At 57.5% G+C, this 21,958-nt stretch overlaps 1 protein-coding gene across 4 annotated transcripts in view; it reads right to left on the bottom strand.

The window, feature by feature from the left end:
* Nucleotides 1-21,958, bottom strand: part of IQCA1 (IQ motif containing with AAA domain 1) — a 149,764-nt gene that overhangs the window by 56,515 nt on the left and 71,291 nt on the right. For all 4 annotated transcript variants that reach the window (XM_066345176.1, XM_066345178.1, XM_066345175.1 and 1 more), the window contains exons 8-9: nucleotides 17,420-17,542; nucleotides 7,569-7,644 (exon numbers count right to left, since the gene is read on the bottom strand). In XM_066345176.1, coding sequence (XP_066201273.1) covers nucleotides 7,569-7,644; nucleotides 17,420-17,542 — 199 coding nt within the window. The remainder of the gene's footprint in view (nucleotides 1-7,568; nucleotides 7,645-17,419; nucleotides 17,543-21,958) is intronic.

Consider the following 21,958-nt stretch of genomic DNA (forward strand, 5'->3'; position numbering starts at 1 on the left):
GTGTTTTACATTACTGTCATTATTCAAGTGATTCACGACACTACGGAGGATTCTGCTGCTAGTTCAACTCACCAGTACTTGACCCTGGCCCCCTGTTAGAAGACAACAATGGACATGCAAGCACACATTCCCTCCCGAAACTCAGCAGCTGCACCCCTTCCTTGTCCCTGAGCCCCAGTGGCTGCGTGACTGAATTGCTTTGTGGGTGCGTGTGAAGTCACTCCTGTTTCACACTTCCTTTCTGCCTTGTCCTGGCCCTGAGGAGGGTGGTGAGAGAAATGTGACCCTGGAGAAAGTAAGGAGAAGGTCGCATCCCTGGGATAAACGGAGATCAAGTTCGTTTCTCAGGAGGGGTGCCGGGGTACAGGCCACCGGGAGCCAGGCAGGGGGCCTGGGGGCGTCTCCGACGGCCGACGAGACTGCCCGCTTTGGGGGAACATGCTCTCCTCCCGGAATCCGCGTGCAGACTGGGATGGAAGCGTGCGGGGCCCGACCCTCCAGCCACCACCCAGCGTGGCCGCGCTGCTGGGAACCTGGCAGGCGGGGATGCCCACCAACGCGGGCCGGCAGCTGGGGCTGCGGGGGCCGGGGGGAGGCTGCCCAGACGGCAGCCCGGAGGGCAGGTGGTGCGGTGCGCGAAGGGACAGAGTCTTCTCCGCCACGGTCTCCCCTGTGAGCATGGCACGGGGACCCCGAGACTGGCCAGGCCTGTGGCCCCTGACGCGGCCGACCAGGGAGGGCGTGGAGTGACGCAGTGAGGACAGCCACAGTCACGGACGGAGCCCTATGTCTGGGTGCCCCAGACAGAAGGAGGTGTCGGCCGTGAAGACAGAGAGCAGAGAAGGGGCCCGGAGAGTCAGGCGGGCAAGCACGTGCAGGGAAGGGTGGCATCTCTCCACAAACCCGAGGCCTGGGGTGAGCAGAGCGGTGGGAAGGAGAAGGTCCAGGGACAGGGCGTGGTGTGGCCAGGCCACGCTGCAGCTGGAGGGGCGGAGCAAAATGACATGGAGATTCCGACGCAGTGCGGGCGAGTGGGCAGGACAGCACCCCAGGGCTCCGGCCGCCTGGCTCCTGCTGGGGCTCGCAGCTTCCAAGGGCCGATGCCTTGGGGTCGGGCGGAACCCCGTCCTCATCAACCGTCTCCTCCTGAGAGAGAGGAGCCCCACAGGACAGCTGCCCAAGGAGCAGACCGGCGTCAGCCAAGGGGCAGACGGAGGGCCAGTGAACGTGTCCTGCTGAGTGGTCGGAGCCAGGACCCGGCCAGACGGGACACCTGCCACAGGACGAGGTGTGAGGACGCTGGCGTCCCCAACACTGGGTTGGGTCTGGGCGCCACGGGCAGCGGCTGGCGTGGAGACTGCCGGAGCCGGAAGCGGTCACTGCACGCTGTTTGCCGCACACAGTCCGTGAGACCGCCTCGCTGCTAGGGTGGCGGGGACTGCTGGCTCAGCAGAAGGGCTGGCGTGGAGAGCCTGCCTGGGTCCAGGTCTGGCAAGGGCTCTCAGGCTCACCAGCCCCCCACTTGCTGGTCAAGGGAACTGTGGCTTGGGCAGGGCTGTGACAGTCGCTGGTTGACCACAGTCTCTGCCAGGAAGACAGAGAGGAGAAGTTCAAAGTGGAGTCATCACCCAGACGGTGCAGGTGACCAGCCTGGAACTGAGGTCCGAAGACCAAAGGGGAGGGGACCCCAAAAGGCTGAGATGGGCCGAGGTGAGGAGGGCAGGAGTGGGCATTACAGGAAACAGCCGGGAGGCCGGGCCTGTATTTTTATTACTTTAAATAGTCACTCCCATGAGTGAGAGAGGCCAGAGAGGTCACTCCTGTTCACCAGAGTTAGGCCAGAGAACAGGCAATGGATAAATCGTCTGTATCATCCTGTTGGTGTGAAAGATGTCTCACGTCATGACTATTTAGTTTAATCTTTGCCCTGAGCCCCCGGAAGGTGAATTTGTTGTTAGCATGTTGGGCGTGTGCACACCACAGGCTCAGGGGTTTGCTGAAAAGTACATTCGCTTAAACTGTGGAAACGTGTGGCCCAGGGATGATATCACGCTTCTCTTAAAAGGCAAGACCCCCCCCCCCCCCCGCTTGAAAAGACTATAAAAGGTTTAAATGTACCTATTTACTGATAGCAAATAGACTATTAATAACAGTAACTAGTGAAAATGCACTATCTGCTCGTAACAACTCTTTTCTGACGTGTATGATGACGAAGTCTTCTCCGACAGCAAAACTCTTCTCTACTCTCATTAGGATGGTTTAAAGGAAAAAAAATTGCGGCATTATTTATTTACCTTGCTTTTCCCCCCTAGAATGGGTTTACCCAAATTGGGAAGCAGCGCATTTAGTAATAAAAGGAGACATCAAGTCAAGAAACAACCCAAGTGCTGGCGCAAGATGTGGAGGAAAGGGGACCCTCGTGTGGCCAACGTGAAAAACGGTATCGGGAGGGGGGGGTCCTCAAAAAATTAAAAAAACAAACTGCCTTATGACCCAGCGGTTCCACTCCCGGGTATGTAGCCAAAAAAACCCCAAACCACGCATCTGAAAGGAGATGCGCACCCCTGTGTTCACGGCAGCGTGACTGACAGTCGCCAAGACACGGAAGCAATCTAAGCGCCCGTTGATAGACGCGTGGGTAAACAATGTAGGGGTGGCGCATCGGAGCATTCCTCGGCCACGGACAAGAACGAGGTCGAAGCCCCAGCGACAAGACGCCACGGATGGACCTGGAGAGCGTGGTGCTAAGCGAGTAAGTTGGTCCGAGAAAGACGGGGACCGTGAGGTGTCACTCACCTGTGGGGTCTAAAAGCAGAGAACAAACGAACGCACAAAAATGGAAATAAGACTCACAGACACAGCAAGCCGGCCGGTGGCTGCCAGAGCGGGCGGGGTTGGGACCTGGAGGAGAGCGGGGAGGGGGGAGGGGGGGAGGGGAAGGAATCAGGAAGCACAAACTGTTACAGAACAGCCACAGGATGTCAAGGACAGCCTATGGCAGGGGTCCTCAAACTTTTTACACAGGGGGCCAGTTCACTGTCCCTCAGACCATTGGAGAGCCGGACTATAAAAAAGCTTATTTTGCCCTGGCCGGTTGGCTCAGCGGTAGAGCGTCGGCCTAGCGTGCGGAGGACCCGGGTTCGATTCCCGGCCAGGGCACACAGGAGAAGCGCCCATTTGCTTCTCCACCCCTCCGCCACGCCTTCCTCTCTGTCTCTCTCTTCCCCTCCCGCAGCGAGGCTCCATTGGAGCAAAGATGGCCCGGGCGCTGGGGATGGCTCTGTGGCCTCTGCCTCAGGCGCTAGAGTGGCTCTGGTCGCAACATGGCGACGCCCAGGATGGGCAGATCATCGCCCCCTGGTGGGCAGAGCGTTGCCCCTGGTGGGCGTGCCGGGTGGATCCCGGTCGGGCGCATGCGGGAGTCTGTCTGACTGTCTCTCCCTGTTTCCAAGCTTCAGAAAAAATGAAAAAAGAAAAAAGAAAAAAAAAAAAACGGGAACAAATAGAATATTTGAAATAAAGAACAAGTAAATTTAAGTCAACAAACCAGTATTTCTTTTTTTTTTTTTTTTTTCTAAAGCTGGAAACGGGGAGAGACAGACTCCCGCATGCACCCGACCGGGATCCACCCGGCACGCCCACCAGGGGCATCGCTCTGCCGCGACCAGAGCCACTCTAGTGCCTGGGGCAGAGGCCAAGGAGCCATCCCCAGCGCCCGGGCCATCTTTGCTCCAATGGAGCCTTGGCTGCGGGAGGGGAAGAGAGAGACAGAGAGGAAGGGGGAGGGGCGGAGAAGCAAATGGGCGCTTCTCCTGTGTGCCCTGGCCGGGAATCGAACCCGGGTCCCCTGCACGCCAGGCCGACGCTCTACCGCTGAGCCAACCGGCCAGGGCCTGACCAGTATTTCAATGGGAACTATGGGCCTGCTTTTGGCTAATGAGATGGTCAATGTGCTCTTCTCACTGACCACCAATGAAAGACGTGCCTCTTCTGGAAGTGTGGCGGGGGCCAGATAAATGGCCTCAGAGGGCCACATGCGGCCCGCGGGCCGTAGTTTGGGGACCCCTGGCCTATGGCATACCGTCGATGAAACTGCAATAATGATGTCCGGTGCCAGGTGGGGGAAAAGAAATTAGAAAGTAAATGGAAAGCAGACAGGAACACAGAGCCCCCCCGGAAAGGAAACCAGGATGGCCCGTGACCGTGCTGCCCAGACGCAGCCCGCCGCCCTCGCCTCCGGGACGCTCGCACGGGCTCAGCTTTCTTTCCGCGGGGACGTGGCTGTTCTCATGACACTTCGGAGCGGGGTGCCCCTCAATCCCCTCAAGAATTTCACGGGCGTTTGTCAATGCGGGCAGCTATTCAGGGCCCTCAGAGGGCAACCCCTGGTCTGCTCTCCCCTGCGCGGAGAATGAGCCTTTATTCCCCGGAATGAAAGGCAGGCGGCAGTTTCACACGTTCGAGGGAGGGGGTGGGTGGGGGTGGGGCTCACAAGGGAGGGGGCTTAATCTCAGCGATTAAAATGCTCATGATTTATTAAAAAAAAAACACTGATGATTTTTTTTTTTTTTAAGAAAAGAGACATTTCATGTCTTGACGTTACCCAAGACCTGGCAGATAACACAAGAAGCGTCACCACATCCAACCAGGGAAGTGAGCCGTGTCCCCCTCCGGAAGGACCGCGGCGTGGGGCTCTCTCTCTCTCTCTCTCTTTCTCTCTCTCTTTTTTAAGCCTTCATGGGAACAGAGATTAGAGGAAAGCCGTGGATAGAAGAGTCTCAGAGCGTTCCTGCGTGGGTCAGTGGGTCAGAAGACTTGGCCTCCCACAGACAGATGAGAATTCCCCCAAATTAATTTTCGCTTTTATCAAAGCACGGCTTATTAGCACATTGTATGAAAGAGAGGCAGAGAGTATGAAAAGGGTGTAATAAAAAGTCTCCCTCTGTCTGCCTTCCCTGACATCGCCTGATGACATTCCGTCCCACGTTCGTTCACGCGCAAGAGAAGGCACTGGATACATTCAGAAGTATTCATACACCTGGTTTATGCCTGTATCATCTAATTATATATATTTGTTCATACATGGTTAACTTCATGACTCCACTGAGCCCAGTGACCAGCCGGGCACTGCTCTCAGAGGGGCCAACGGCAGAAGGCCCTGCCCCAGGAACCTGGCATCCCACTGCAGGGAGACAGCGAGTACACACGTCCGAGTCCGATGGAGGGAAGTCAGGCGGGGAAGGCCTGCAGGGACAAGCGTTTCAGGCAAGGGGAACAGAAGGCACGAGTGCCCTGTGGAGGGAGTGTGTTTGGCTCATGGGAGGACGAACTGAGCCCCTGGAGTAGGGCGTGAAGTGATGCATTTCCACATGAGCTCAGCTGTTTCTCTGTCCTTTTCCTGGTGTCTAAAGAATATGCTTGCACGGCTACCTGTTTCAGCACAGCCCCTGGCTTCCCGTGATGGGAGACTAGGATTCTGCTCCCTCCCACTGTCTTCCTGTTCTCACTGTCTTCCCTTGCTTTCTCCACGTGGGGACAGCAGGGGACAAGAGGGCCAGGCCCTCCAGATCCTGGGGATACCGTCACCCGAGCACGCGTGCAGGAGAGCGTCTAGATGTACACGGCGCCCTGCTCAGGACACCCGGGAAGGCGGGCTCACCGCGACGAGGGGGTGGGAAGAGCAAGAGGGGGTGAAGATGGTCAGGAGAGGCAAAGGCAGGGCCGAGGACGACAGTGACCGGCATCAGGAGCGAGGGCTCCCCAGGAACACCAGCTGCCCCGTGACCGGACGCGTCCGAGGGCAAGGAGGTCAGACAGAGTACGCAGCAAACGAGGGCTGTCGGGGACGCCCTAAAGATAATGGGGTGCTACTGTTGCGAGCACACACCTGCACTGGTGACCCCCACAGCCCGCCGTGACATTGTGGGCGCCTTACTGGGCCCAGCTGGGCCCAGGGGACGCTGCTGCTGCCGGCCTGGCTTCCACAGCCACCCAGCGTATGCCACTGTCCCCACCCCACCCCGGGAGGCGTGTTGAAGGAGTGTGCCCTCCCTGCATCTACCTGCCGGCTGGCCCGCCGCCTGGCACCCTGGGACAGTCAGAGGTTGTTGAAGGAATTTACAAGGGATCAGATGTATCTGATATCGACTGCTCTGCTCCGTTGTCGGTTACAGAGTGGATGAAACGAAACTTGAACGATGGCAGGGGTTCCGCCAGTACCTGCCCACAGGGGGCCGGTGACATGTGCCTGTCCCGGTGGTCGTGAAGGATAGAAACGGGCATAGAAGTCACAAAGCTTTGCGTGTCCCGGGCCCTTACTAAACACAGACGTGGCCCTTCCACCCCCTTCTCCCCGATGAGAGCAGCTGCCCGGCCCGAGTGCCGCGTCTCCTCCTCGGGGTGCCCGGCCCCGCGGGTCAGCACCTCGCCGCGGGGCCCTCGCCACCAGCGCTGTGGAAAACATCGGGGTCCACGGACGTCCTCGCCTCGGGGTGCCCGGCCCCGCGGGTCAGCACCTCGCCGCGGGGCCCTCGCCACCAGCGCTGTGGAAAACATCGGGGTCCACGGACGTCCTCGCCTCGGGGTGCCCGGCCCCGCGGGTCAGCACCTCGCTGCGGGGTCCTCGCCACCAGCGCTGTGGAAAACATCGGGGTCCACGGACGTCCTCACCTCGGGGTGCCCGGCCCCGCGGGTCAGCACCTCGCCGCGGGGCCCTCGCCACCAGCGCTATGGAAAACACAGTGGGTCCACGGACGTCCTCGCCTCGCTTAAACTGGCATCAGACCCGTGAGGCCACTGAGATGGTGGCCGAAGAGGAGGCTCAATTTATTGGGGGTACAACCGTTGGGCCGACTGAAAAAGCGTACGTGATGTAAATAATAGCCCGGGTGCCGTCCAGACAGGGGACGGAGTCGAGCAGGAGGCACACACGACTGACGCGGGGACACGCTCTGCTTCACGTCCCTACGGCGTTTCTCGGGGACCCCCAGCTGGCGCCCGTGACCGCACACTCGGTGTGGGGGGTGGTCCCGACGGGGAGTGGACCCAGAGGAGTCGGTCACTGTTCCAGCAGTGGTCACGGAGACATCTGGACGGCCGGTTCCCGCCCCGCGGACCGTGCTGGACTGCGGCCGTGCTAATTGTGCTGAGTGAGGGACAGAGGGCTGTGTCAGGGCCTGGCCCTGGCCCGGCATGGAGGACTGTGCCACTCTGCTATGGGTACAGTGTTGGTTTTCTTAATGCGGGCCACCCGGGATGTACCTGCCTCCCCTCTCCTTCCAGCCAGAGGACGACGGGTTAAGGGCTCAAGACCCTAACGGAGGCTTAGATCACCTTCTCGTCCCATTTGTAGCTTCCTTTTTCTTTTTCAAAAACCCCGTCTATGCCCTGAGGGCACACAAATAATTTCACAGTAGACACAACGGGCAGACGGTGTTGGCTCTGAGTTGCCCGGTCCCAGCCTCTGTGACTGGGCTCTGGATTCCCCCCCGAGGCTGGGTGCGGGGCCAGGGGTCCTCCGGGATGACCAAGGGACCGCCCAGCTGTCACGCTCATTCTCCCAAACTGACCTTTGTATGCGTGATTTCCTTCCTCCATCACGGGCAGGAAGACGCTGGGAGACATTGTCCATCCCTCCTCTTCCTCCTGTGGAAGCGGAATCACGCTGAGTCACAGGCACGGTGCACCTGTCCCCTTGGACAGCACAGGGCACACCCACCGGATGACTGTCACCACGGACCAGCGCAGAGACTCCTTCCAGGTTTGTGGAGCGCAGGTCCCGTCCCTGCCCACCCTCCTGGGCAGCGTCCCTGCAGGCCAGGCTGACACCAGGAGCTCCGCCTGCTGGCTCACAAGGTGCCCCCCATACCAGCACCCCGTCCCTGCAGGCCAGGCTGACACCAGTAGCCCCTCCTGCTGGCTCACAAGGTGCCCCCCATACTGGCACCCCGTCCCTGCCACCCTCCTGGGCAGCATCCCTGCAGGCCAGGCTGACACCAGTAGCCCCTCCTGCTGGCTCACAGGTGCCCCCCCCATACCAGCACCCCGTCCCTGCAGGCCAGGCTGACACCAGTAGCCCCTCCTGCTGGCTCACAGGTGCCCCCCCCCATACCGGCACCCCATCTCTGTTGCCTCCCTGTGGTCCCTGCAGGCCAGGCTGACACCAGTAGCTCTGCCTGCTGGCTCACAAGGTGCCCCCCATACCGGCACCCCGTCTCTGTCACCTCCCTGTGGTCCCCGCCCCCCCCCCCCGTGCCCTGAGTTTGGTCCCGTCCCTCCCCCCACCACGTTCCGCGACCCTGCTCCGAAGCTGCTCCCGTCTGTCTGTCCTGTGGCTCCGCCCTCTGCGCTCCTGCAAGCACCTGCTACTCCTTCCTCCTGCTTGCTGTCCCCCCCCTGGGCCGAGGGGACACCGGAACCCCAGCGTCCTCCCTGGAGCCCAGGTCCTGCCGGACCCCCCGCCCGGGGCCCCCAGTGTGGAGAGCCCACCCACCTTGTCCTCGGTCCCTGCCGGACCCCCCGCCCGGGGCCCCCAGTGTGGAGAGCCCACCCACCTTGTCCTCGGTCCCTGCCGGACACCCCTGCCCGGGGCCCCCAGTGTGGAGAGCCCACCCACCTTGTCCTCGGTCCCTGCCGGACACCCCTGCCCGGGGCCCCCAGTGTGGAGAGCCCACCACGTTGTCCTCGGTCCCTGCCGGACCCCCCACCCGGGGCCCCCAGTGTGGAGAGCCCACCCACGTTGTCCTCGGTCCCTGCTGCCACGTCTCTGCAGTCAGGTCAGAGCCCGCAGGGACACCCAGCAGAAGTCCCCTGTGTCCCCACACCGCCAGGGCCCAGCCGCCCCCAGTGGTGACAGCCAGCCAGGCCTCGCACACCCTCACCGGGCATTTCTGAGCAGCAGGGGTGTGCCGGACGGGGGAGCACACAGACCGGAGGCAGGGGCCCGGCCGAGAGAGCCAGGGGGCGGGCGGGCCGTCCTCGGAAGGCCTCTGAGCTGTGTCCTTCAGACTTGAACTTGGTCTGCAAGGCACCTAACACAGGGGCCCAGGAACAGCCAGGCGTGGGTGGGTCCGCTTGTAGGGACAGCACCCCGGCCGGAGTGTGGGAAAAGGCCGGAGTGGAGGCGGGGCGTGCACCTGCTCTCTGACCTGACTTCCTTTTCCCATCTCCTTCTGTGGAAAATTCTCCTTAGATCTGCGGCAAATGTCCCCTCCTCTGTGAAGCCGTCCTGGATTCCCCCAGGTGAAACCGACTTTCCCCTTGTTCAGCAGGACTGGCGTAGGCTTCCTGGCATCTGTTTCTCGGCACAGGTTATTGGCTAGTTAGACACACGTCTTAACTGCTCTCTTGGGCTGTGGGGACCCCATGTGGCAGGTTTCATCTTGCTGATCTTTCGTACCCTACACGGAACCAGCACAGCGCCCGGTCCCTAGATAGGTGTGTAAGGCATGAGTGAAGAGGTCTGTCTGCACAGCTTCACTTCCATAAGTATGACGTCCCCGAGGGGCACGGGACACCTGAGGCCGGCGTGGGGAACGTCGGCTCCCGACGGCACAGGACGGCGGACGCCCACACCCCCGTAGCTTCACGGGGGGCCACTTCCCACGTGGTGCCCACGCCGTCGCCAGTCCCTGGAGGAGGACGCTTATAATGGGAAGTGTTGGCTTTCTTTCTGAAAGGTACTTCTTCCCTCGGTCACCAGCCCTGGAAGTGTACGGGGCATCTCCCTGTCTTCTGTTGGCTGTTGCAAACATTTCATCGTTGGCTCATTTTGGCAAATGCCGGGAGAGGAAAACTCCCCACGAGGTTTCAACCCACCATCTCAAAGCCAGTCACTCTTTTGTTTGTTTGTTTGTTTGTTTGCTTTAAATCTTTGGCTGTGACGGGGTCTTGCCAATTTGCTGTGTCCTGTCACACCGCTGGCCTTGGTCTCGCCCCTTTCTGATGGAAACGTCTTGAACGCTTACTTCCCTTCATGTCCTCCAAGTGGCCGGAGAGTGTGCAAACAGGGGGAGGCTTCCGTCAGGGCGCAGCCTGGCCCCGAGGAGCTGGGCTGGCCGGACACACTGGCTCTCTCTGCGTTGGGACAGGACGCCCCTGTGGACCCCAGCCCCCCACACAGGGGCTCCTCCGAGAAGGAGATGAACAGAGCAGCTGGTCCTAGTGGACCTCAGTCCTGAGCGCTGCCTGGTCCAGCCCACACCTGCCCAGCTTCTTGGCCACGAGTCCCAATTCGAGAAAGGACCCTAGGTACCTCCCAGCCCCTTCCAGTCACTCAAAAACGTTGTAAATGTCACCGAGAATCTGCTCCGTGCCCAGAAAGTTGGGGGGCTGGCTCACCAGCACCTCCCTGACCACCGCTGGCTTTCCCTGCTGGCTGGAGACAGAACCTCGTTACACGTTTTGCAAAAACACTTAGTGACTGTGCAAAGGACGCCATGGCAACAAGGCAACATTTAACAAGCAAAGGAAGAAAACAAAACAAAACCCAGCTGCCTGACCATCACCTGTGTCTAATGAAACCTTCTCCTACACGCCAGGTGTGTCCGGGCTACGCAGTGGCTCTCGAGCTATTTAGGGAGAAGGATCCTTGGAAGATGAGAAGAAAAGACATTCTGCTGAGAGGGACACGCTTTCCCCCGGGAGGTACGGACAGTTTCAGGGAGTCCCCGTCTCTGGGGTTCCTGTTCCCCGGGCGCAGGGCTCCTCACGCCGTTCTCCGTCCCTGCACGCCGGGGACACAGACACGTCCACTCCAGGTGACGCCATCACTGTGCCTGGGCACAGCCTCGGGGGACACAGGACACTCACGACCCATCTCTGGGAAGCAGCGCAGCGTCTGGTTGGAAATACCTAGAAAAACACCAGAATGTGGCTGGCTCAGCCCTCCAACAGGAAGCCGCTCCTTGGGCCCCAAGGGGTTCGGGCGCCTCCACGGGTCAGGGAGATCGCTGGGTGACGAGGCAGACGACCCTCGGCTCCAGGACCCTCCCGGGGGAGTTCAGCTCTAAGTCAAGTCAAACCCTGGCGGGAATAAATCTGGAGAAGACGCTTCAATATTCACACGATCACGTGTTCAGGATCACGTGTTCACTGAAAACAGTTCCCCACAGCGCAACGCGGCTCGCCAGGAAGCCTGGGTTGTCCAGAGCCCCTTTCCTTTCTGTCCGAAGCCGCCAGCGTGAGGCGCTCACCGCGGCACTGAGCACCCGTATGCGCAGGGCCGCGGGCCGCTGGCTCTGGCCCTGTCCCCAGGAAAGTCCCCTTCATGGAGGGGTGCCTTCTCGGCGGTCCTTGATACGTTCAGAGATGGTGTTAAATCCAAGATCCGAATGACAGGCTATTTTTTTTACACTGTTGGATTTTGAGAGTTTGTTGTGTATTCTAGACGCAAGGCCTCTCTGACGGATGGAGAGGGGGCAGATATTGGCCCCTGGCCTACAGCTGGTCTCCTTGTCCTCTTCACAGGGACCACACAGGGCAGATGTCTTTGCTTTGGTGACGTCCGGCTTGCCCATCTTCCCTTCACGGACCGGACCCTGCGCGAGCGTCACGTCTAAGAACTCCTTGCCTGACCCTATGATGCTGGAGTCCCCCCAAGCCCTGTTATTTTCTCTACAGGATTTAGAGAATAGTTCTACATTTCGGTTCACGATCCACCTTGAGTTTAGCTCTTAGTGTTTGTATACGGTGTCAAGTGTAGGTAGAAGCTCACGTTCCTGCCTCTGGAAGCTCACCGTGGCCAGCGCGGGTGGCGCTCGCTCTGAAGTCTCCCTCCCACGAGCCCCAAACTGAGCTAAAGCTCCTCACTGGTCATTTCCACTCGTCCCCCCACCCAGCACCTCAGCAGAGAGGGTCTCCAGGTAAAGCCAGACAAGAAACGGAAAAACCTCGTAGCTTAACAATTAAATTATTTGCAAAGTTCCGTGATGAAATGGACTGTGAGATGACCGGTCATAGAGATTTTATTCTAAGATGTCCTTGCGTGCAGCTACAGATGGCGTCCTTTTCCCTCTTGGTCACGACTAGCCCCACCATCAATGTCCAGGTGGGGGCACGGAAGCCTACAAGCACCCTCCGGGCATCTCTAGGCTCAGACAATCTCGGAACGTCACGGGGGCACCTAGCATTCCTTGGGTTCCGGATGAGCAGAGTGCCCGGCGGGGAGCTCTCACCGCTGCTCTGCGGCCGGCCGGTGAGGTGCTGGGCAGCTCGCTCCTGGACACGTCCATACAGGTGGGGCCGGCCCCAGGAAGGGACTGAGGTGGGAGGGGAGGCAGTCAGGACAAGCCTGACCCTGACCGTGCTCCGCGGCTGGCCGGTGAGGTGCTGGGCAGCTCGCTCCTGGACACGTCCATACAGGTGGGGCCGGGCAGCTCGCTCCTGGACACGTCCATACAGGTGGGGCCGGGCAGCTCGCTCCTGGACACGTCCATACAGGTGGGGCCGGGCAGCTCGCTCCTGGACACGTCCATACAGGTGGGGCCGGGCAGCTCGCTCCTGGACACGTCCATACAGGTGGGGCCGGGCAGCTCGCTCCTGGACACGTCCATACAGGTGAGGTGCTGGGCAGCTCGCTCCTGGACACGTCCATACAGGTGGGACTGGGCAGCTCGCTCCTGGACACGTCCATACAGGTGGGCTGGGCAGCTCGCTCCTGGACACGTCCATACAGGTGGGGCCGGGCAGCTCGCTCCTGGACACGTCCATACAGGTGGGGCCGGGCAGCTCGCTCCTGGACACGTCCATACAGGTGGGGCCGGGCAGCTCGCTCCTGGACACGTCCATACAGGTGGGGCCGGGCAGCTCGCTCCTGGACACGTCCATACAGGTGAGGTGCTGGGCAGCTCGCTCCTGGACACGTCCATACAGGTGGGACTGGGCAGCTCGCTCCTGGACACGTCCATACAGGTGAGGTGCTGGGCAGCTCGCTCCTGGACACGTCCATATAGGTGGGGCCGGGCAGCTCGCTCCTGGACACGTCCATACAGATGGGGCTGGGCAGCTCGCTCCTGGACACGTCCATACAGGTGGGGCTGGCCCCAGGAAGGGACTGAGGTGGGAGGGGAGGCAGTCAGGACAAGCCTGACCCCGACCATGCTCTGCGGCCGGGGCAGGTGGAGCAGGAGGGTTACTGCACCGGCTGTGGACTGGGAGCCCAGCTCTCGGTCCCACCGGCTGGCCCCGCCCTCCCCCCACCCTTCACTTTCTCAGGAAGAAAAGCAACCAGGGGAACAACTCCCTGGCGTCTCTCCATCTTCGAGCCGTGTCTGATTGAAAGTGCACCCCCCCCCCCCAGGAGCCAGCTCCTGACCCCGGCCCGCCCCTGTCCTTGGGTCGGACCACGCCTGGCGCTGACGCTGCTGCCTCGGGCTCACTGCCTGGGTCACTTCCTCACCCACCGTCCAGCCCGTAACCCGGCCGCCCAGCACAGAACTTGGGCTACGACCACCTAACTGCGTCCCATCTGCTCCCGTCAGTCCCCAGAGAGGACTCTCCCTTCCCTCTGGGGGTCCGAGGCTCTGCCCAGCCCCCAGCCCAGGCCACCTGCTCTGGACCTGACCTTTGCAGCTGCACACACCGTCCCTCCCTGAGGCTGCCCTCCGGGGCTTTGGCTTCGAGATTGTCTGGGCCCTGCCCTCCCACTCTCCCACCCTCCGAGTCCCTCTCAACAGCCGCTGCCTGGCTACCCACACTCCGTTGTAACGTCTCAGAACCTTGCAAAGCTTCGGCCTTCTGCCTGCGCAATGTTCTGAAGGGTACATTCCATTTATAGAGGTTAGCGGGAATGTTCCAGTAATCCTATCTGTCCTTTTAAAAAAAAATGAGGTCTTTCCTAAGTGTTCAGATTCTACCCAGGGGGCCGGCCATCGATAAATGAGTAAATGTTATAAAATTCCCGAGGAATAATCACAGCGCTGCCACGGCGGCACAGGGGTGTGAGTCGGGGGGTGCCCAAGCGCGTTAAAGCACACCAGCGTGCCCCCTCCCGGCCTCGCCCTGTCACCAGCACGAGGAACAGACACCTTTTCCCCCTACAGGTCGGAATACCAACCCTCACACTCGGGTTTGCCCGGCTGGCCTCTGGAGTGCTCCGGACACTAGGGGGTTGATTCTGGAATACTTTTCAAAGTCCATGAAAAAGATAATCTGACCTCTAAGGAGCAAACCTACATAATTTAAACCATACTTTATTAATAAAAACCATATTTTTATTAGCGATCACCATTTTATTCTTTTCACCACCACAGCGTCACTTTACAGACCCGTGCTTTTCAGGAATAAACTCTTTTCTAAGGAACTGCAGGATTTCACCCGTCGTTTGCAACTACATCGTCAATGCTGACGGTCTCAAACTTTGCTTTTTGTCCCAAGATGTTCACCGTTAAGTGACTGCCGCGGACCAGCGCAGCTCCAAATAACGGTGCGGAATTAAGGAAACACACTTTGTCAGAACAAAACCGATGGGACCGGGAGGACTCCTCAAACTGCCTGGCAGTATCTGAGTGCCCCACAGCCCCAGTTCGCTTTATTATATAGACCTATGCAAATCAAGGACCCTGATACAAAGTTGCACATCAAAGGCTAAGACAGGAACTCTCCCAAGGCAAAAACAGGATACATTACTGAAATTTACAAACATCTGAAACAAACAGAGTCAGAGGAAGGGCATGTATATTGCTTCCTGCAACTCAAGGAAACAAGTGGAGTGGGTGCAAAATACTCAGCATCAAAGCCAAATATGGAGATGGAGGGGGGAGAACTTAGCCCCCTGCCAAGCCTTGAATCTATAATGGCTTTTTGCCATTAACGGTCCACAACAAGTGATCCTTCGACCTGTAGTTAATAGAACAACTTGCACTCCGCACGGACCAGATTGCGGAGCGGATGATTTCAGGTTTGTATGGCTGAGCATCCCCCACGGTGCATTTTTACTTTGCACGTGTCAAACACCCTCGTGCCTACTGAGAGAGAAGTAAGTGATGCTTAGAATGAAACAGAAATCCTTCCAGTTGTCCGTATTCTGGGGTGCTGCTGAAAAGTGATCTTACCGACTGAGGGGTGGATTATGAAAATGAACCTTAGCGAGTACGTTGCCCTTGTGGTGGTAGGGAGGGAGCAATTGAGACTTTTGGGGGGGGTACAGGCAGATTAGCGGGGCAACAGGTGGTCTCATGAGCTGGTTCCTTGGAGATGCTCGGACGGTTTACTGAGAACAGCGCCCACAGGAGAGGGAGGGAGGGCGGACGCAGCTCTGGGTGCAGGGAAGAGCTGACTCTTATGTCATCACAAGGGAGCCATCAGCCGATCCCACCGGGGGCCCAGGAGCTGGGAGAACCCTTCCGAGCTGTCCCCGTGCGGTGAGGGGCTGGGTCTTTGTACCCTAACATGACTACCCTCAGATGTAGCCGCCCTGGCGGTGGTGGAGGGGTAACAGCACACAGACCAGCTCCCTTAGACCCGGAGGTCAGAAGGACCCTCTGGGTGGCTGGAAACTGAGCGCCTGGGTCCTGAAGGGGGGTGCCCCCGGGGTCACCTCGGCATCCACTTCAGTAGAGTGGGCTGTGCCCAAAGCGAGCAGCAAGGGGTCTGTCCTCTTTTGCTCCTGCCGGGAACCGCAACGGAACACGGCTGAAGAGAGGGGCGGGGAGAGGTGGGCGCGGATGGGAGCATCCTGCCCGTCACTGCACGGGAGCTGAGCGCGCCAACGCGACCAGTAGGTACAATCGTGCCGAGGGGTTTTTATCGCCGTGCCCGTGCCTCGCGTGTGTGGGGGTGTGGGGTATTATTGCATCTGCGTTGGGTATTATTGCATCTGCGTTGGGTATTATTGCATCTACGCTGGGTATTATTGCATCTACGCTGGGTATTATTGCATCTGCGTTGGGTATTATTGCATCTACGCTGGGTATTATTGCATCTACGCTGGGTATTATTGCATCTGCGTTGGGTATTATTGCATCTACGCTGGGTATTATTGCATCTGCGCTGGGTATTATTGCATCTGCGTTGGGTATTATTGCATCTGCGCTGGGTATTATTGCATCTACGCTGGGTATTATTGCATCTGCGCTGGGTATTATTGCATCTGCGCTGGGTATTATTGCATCTGCGTTGGGTATTATTGCATCTGCGTTGGGTATTATTGCATCTACGTTGGGTATTATTGCATCTGCGCTGGGTATTATTGCATCTGCGTTGGGTATTATTGCATCTGCGTTGGGTATTATTGCATCTGCGTTGGGTATTATTGCATCTGCGTTGGGTATTATTGCATCTGCGCTGGGTATTATTGCATCTGCGTTGGGTATTATTGCATTGATGGTATTGCATCCCATCACCCTTCCCCTTGCTCGCGGCTCCCGGCTCCTTGCTCCCGTCACTCGTCCTCCGGATCTCACGGCCCAGCCCGGCCCGTTCCAACCTCATCCTGGTGTGGTACCAGAGCCCCGGGAGCAGTCGAACGGACCCGGCCCAGCGCCCCCACCCCAGGGAAGTCCTGGAGTCCGGGCGTGTCTGCCGGAACCCGCCTCTCGGACGGAACATGAGGAGCGCGGCCGTCGCCACCTGAGCCAGCGCTGGTCCCCGCCTCTGGACAGAGTCACAGAGGGACCGTCACCTCTGGGGACCTAGTCCCCCGAGCGGGTTCGGATCGGGACTTGGGGTAGCTGTGAGGTAGTAAGTCTGCGCACCGATGCTGCTCAAACACAGTCACGTTCCAGGAGGACACGACCTTCCAGCCCGAGCCCCACCCCCCGGGGAGGCGTGTGTGCCGGGTGACGGGCCACCCTGGGATTGCGCCTGCCATTTGCTCAACGGTGACGGTCCTGCGATGACAGCACCTGCAGAGCCCACCTCATGCCACCTCCACTCCCCGTGGCCACTTCCAACACCACGGCCACCTCCAGCCCCCTCCGCACACGGCGTGGCCTGGTCCGAGTGACACTGCTCGGACTCCGACTTGCTCGGGACACAGGAGAGAAACTCAAATCCCCGTGAAGACACACCCGAGACGTCGGGACTAAGCGGTAAATCTGGCCGAGCTCGCTTCGGCTGAGGCGGACACGGTCACTGGCCCTGGCTGTGGTGACGCGGTCGGCCGAGCACTTTCCTGATCTCCGCCCCGCGAGGGGAGACACGTGGGACCGTTCGTCTTGAGGAATGAAAGCTCAAAGCTATTGCATAGGGGGGTTCACAGGGACAGTATCTGAGTTGTTGAAACCACCTCTCACCCTAAATAGTGCTTATAAATCACAGAGGAGATAGCAAGCCATGATCGATCAACAGAAAGAAAGAAAGAAAGGAAAGGCTGTTGGTGGCAGCATGGTTTCCTAGGGAACGGACCGCAGTCCTAGCAGGTCTGAGAGGATCCCGCTGATTCCAAACGGGACTCAAGTTCCTAAGGCTCCGGATTCCTTACCTTCCTTTTTTTCTTTGTTTCTTCCTTTTTCTTAGTTATTTTGGCTTTCTTTTCCTTTTCCTTTTTTTTCTTCTTTTCGTTTTTCTCCTCTTCCTTTTGCTTTGCGATGATATCATCTATAACCTGGTGAAAAAACAGGACAATGGTAGCGGTTTTAAGTAGCGCCGGTCAGGACGAGGGCTCCCCCCCCCCTCGCGTCCTGAGGGAAGGAAGGGCGTGTGCTGGCCCCTCGCCCTCTCTGCCAGGCTCTGGGCCCTGGAGGCCCACCCCTCCTGGGGACATCCTGGGGCTCCGCCTGCCCTGCCGTTGGGCGGATTCTCCAGCAGGAGGCGGCAGTGGGCACGGAGGCCGATGGAGAGAGAGGTCGGGCATTTCTGGGCCCATAGCTCCTACAGCAGGCGGAGCTGCTCCAAGCCCCAGAGGCTCTGTGGCCGGGAGGGAGGCGTCCTCCGCACGCCAGGCACAGCCCTACTGCCCGGCCTGGGCACCCTCTCCCCCAAACCCGAGCTGGGGGACACCGCTGTTTCCTGCCTGGACCCCGGTGGTGACAGCTGCCCTTTTAATAAATAATGCCACCTTCCCATACACGATCACGCACCTCTTCTGAGACTTGGTTTCTTTCGCCTGTGATTTATTTTATATTTCCTCCGCTGACCAAAACCCTTCCATGGCTCTAGAATCTCAAATATTTACCAAGCAGGACCTGGCATAGCGTCACTGATGAGTCCGTCAAGGTTCGTAAAGAACAACAGGATTCAGTTCAGCTCAGCGTGTGTCTGACGCCCCCTGTGACACAGAGCTGTGGATCCTGGGGGCTGGGACGCTGGCGATGACGGGTGGGGCAGATTCTGTGTGACCCTCAGGCTCTGCTCATCACCGGCCACGATTCTGAGACGGGCGACGTAACCGAGACTCAGTTTCCCCGGCTCTAACGCGAAGCGAACGTCCCCCCATCGCGCTGGTGACACGCCGGGCGCGGTCCAGAGAGCGCCACAAAGACTAACTCGTTTCCTCCTCCGCGGAGCCCGTGGGTGGAGCCGCCGCGAACCCATTTTACTGGCGAGGGCGCTGAGGCACGGAGAGCTCAGTGACGTGGTGGAGGACACACAGAGCCGGTCAGCGACCGTGCCGGGACTCAAACGGGCGCCGGCCAGGAAGCGCGTCATAACGAAGGGGCCAAGAGGGAAGAGGAGACACGAGGCGGCCACTCACCCTCCAGCGGGACACGCAGATCGTTAAATAAAAAGCAAGGCTCCAGGACTTCAGGATGGATGCGTGTGCGGTCTCCGTGTACAGACACGGGAGGAAGGACAAACACCTGACTCAGGACAGTCGTGGCCCCCGCGAGCGAGGTCGTCTAGAAAGGGCTGGCGACAGCTCGCCTCGAGCCAGCGTGTGTGCTGAGCCACCTCCCGGGAGCAGGGCCCGCGGATCCCCGCTCATCAGCGGTTACGAAGGGGCTCAGGTTTATTTCCCCGTCTACACTTTTGGTGCTTATGCCTCTGTTGTTCTTACGAGCTCAGTTCACACCTTTAGGAGTATAAAAAGCAGCTTTAATCACGAATAAAGCGGGCTCTGCTGGCACCATCTGGACTTAAAGGAAAAAAAAAGAAAAACCCAAACAGAACTGTAGTCATGTGCCCGGCTTCACACCGTCTGGGGCCCCCCACCCTGTCCCTGATCCGGGCTCTGGAAGACTTTGGTGGGGGGTTGGGGGAGGCTCTGAGAAGGGCCCTGGGAAGGTGACAAGTGACGTATGTGTTGTGCATATTTTTGGGTAATAAAAAGGGCGTCTTTGGACGGGATTAAAAGGCCCTTGTCAAACACTAATGTTTTCTTGGGGATCAGGCTCACCTCAACTCACAGAACTAAATCGTGGCTGCCTGGCGTGGGGGGGGGGGTCTGTCCTGAAGCACTTACGGGGACACGGGCACTTTCTGGATCTCAAAAGTTTGGAAACTGCCAGAAATGTAAAGACTTTTAAAAAATATATGAATGTGAGCAGATGAAGAAGGGTGAAATGTTTATTTGTGGGGCACACAATTCAGCACAGCTTTTAAAGCCTCACTCGACGGTGTGGTTTATTCCCTCTGCGTTCATTTAATTTTTGAACAGGTGACACGTCGACATGGTTCACGGTTCAGAAACGACAGAAGAGTGTGCGGTGAGACGTGTCCTTCCTGTGCTGTGAGCCAGCCAACAAGATCCTCTTTCTCACGCCGGCCCAGATACCTCGGCTCTGCCTCCAAGAGCCACTGCGCATAGGTATGTGCAAATACGTGTGTGCACACTCACCAGCATACACACAGCGTGCAGATACGTGAGCGTACGCTCACCAGCATACACACAGCGTGCAGATACGTGTGCGTACGCTCACCAGCATACACACAGCGTGCAGATACGTGAGCGTACGCTCACCAGCATACACACAGCGTGCAGATACGTGCGCGTACGCTCACCAGCATACACACAGCGTGCAGATACGTGCGCGTACGCTCACCAGCATACACACAGCGTGCAGATACGTGCGCGCACGCTCACCAGCATACACACAGCATGCAGATACGTGCGCGTACGCTCACCAGCATACACACAGCACACTCTCATCGTCTGCCAGTCATGTCTGTGAAAAACGGGATGTGATTGGGGTTGTCCATTTTCTCAACCAACACTGAATTTAGGAGCACATGCTCTTCAAATATCGCAAAGTGCTCCAAAGTGCACCTGTATGTCCATGCACACACACACAAGGACGTGTGGTAAGCGCACTTCTGTTTTGTGCACATGCTCGCAGGCTGTACACACTGTCCTTGCTCTGCGTGTTTCTCCTAAAAATACACCTTGGCCGCTTTTCCTTAGCGGTACGGAGAAAAGATTCCTTGCTTATTTTAAAACCGAGGTGCCATAACTTACGTGACAGTTTTCCTGTCGGAAAACACAGTTGTCTCCCACGGTTTGCTCTTACCAACACTGCTGCCGCAAATGAGTGCGTGCCAGTATCGTTCTGCAGGCATGTGGGCACATCCGCAGGGTAGCTTCCTAGCAGAAGAACTCTGGATCCAGGGTACGTCCGCTTGTTGTCAAACTAGCTTCTGCTGGGCTGTGCTGGCCGTGTAGGCGTTGCCTGTGTGGTCACTGACGCGGGGTGATGTCCGCCAACGGAGTGGCCGAGAAATCTATCGCTTCCTGGAGTTGTCTGGGGCTCTCTTTCTTTTTTAAATGCCAATGCTGAATGTGTTTGCCTAGTCTCTTCAGTTATAGTAAAAGCTCCAAAGTTAGAAGTGGACTTGTTTATTAAGCCAGCCATTATTATTATTGTTTTATTATTATTTGGGGGGGGGTAAATGATGAGGCCTGAAGGCCAAATTTGGACTGTTATCTGCTTTCTATATTTTTTGAAAAAAATGTATTTCATTTTATTGAGGCATATTTTTACATATCACACAATTCATCCTTTCCAAGTACACAATTCATTTTTCAGTCAATTTACCAAGTTGTGAAACCATCGCCATAAATCAATTTCAGGACATTTCCATGGTCCGCAGAATGTCCCCTCGTGTCCACTGATTATTAGCCCCTTTCTCTCTCTTCCCCACCTTCCCAGGCAAGTACGGGTCTCCTTCCAGCCTCCACAGACTTACTTCTTCTGGACATTTCGTATAAATGAAATCATATACTACGCAGTCGTTAGGGTCTGGTTTTATTCGGTCAGCACGATGTGTCTGAGGGTCGTCTGTGCTATCGTGTTTGTTCCTTCAGTGAACACGCACACCGAGTCATGTTCTGTCGCGCAGATAAACCACAGTTCACCTCTGCATTCGCCAGCTGATGGACGCTCAGGTGTTGTCAAATGTTTGGCTATCATGAGTACTGCTGCTATGAATATTCATGTACTGTGTGTGTGTGTGTTTGTGTACATCTGTTTCCATTTCTTTTGAATAGAGTTCTAAGGGTGGAACTGCTGAGACACTTGTTAAATCCACATTTAATGATTAAGAGAGTGACAAACTGGTTTTCCAAAGTGGCTTCGACCTTTTATGTTCCCACCTGCGACGTCTGAGGCTCCCTTCCCCCACAGCCTCCTCACTGGCCAACGGTGACCAGTATTCCGGCAGGCGGGGCTGGGCTCTTTCCCATCACAGCTGTCCTGATGGGTATAAAATGGCATTTCTTTGTGGTTTGAATTTCCATTTTCCTTGTGACTAATGATGTTGAGCACCTTTTCATGTGCTTATTAGCTATCCATTCATCCTTCTTGGTGACTTGTCCGTTCAAGTCTTTTGCCAAATGTTTGATTGGCTTGTTTATCTTCTCATCATTGAGATGGAAGGGTTCTTCGTATACTCTGAATACAAGTGTTTTATCAGGTATACGTTTTCAAATACTACCTTCTCCTCCTGGTCTATTCCTGCCTTTGCCTTTTCTTAGTGTGTCTTTTGAAGTGCAAACATTTTGAATTTTGATGAGGTTTAATTTATCAATTTTTGTCTGCAGTATTTTTTTTGTGTGTGTGTGACAGAGACACAGAGAGAGACAGAA

This window comes from Saccopteryx leptura, chromosome 7, assembly GCF_036850995.1.
Source record: "Saccopteryx leptura isolate mSacLep1 chromosome 7, mSacLep1_pri_phased_curated, whole genome shotgun sequence".
In the NCBI taxonomy this organism is placed as follows: domain Eukaryota; kingdom Metazoa; phylum Chordata; class Mammalia; order Chiroptera; family Emballonuridae; genus Saccopteryx; species Saccopteryx leptura.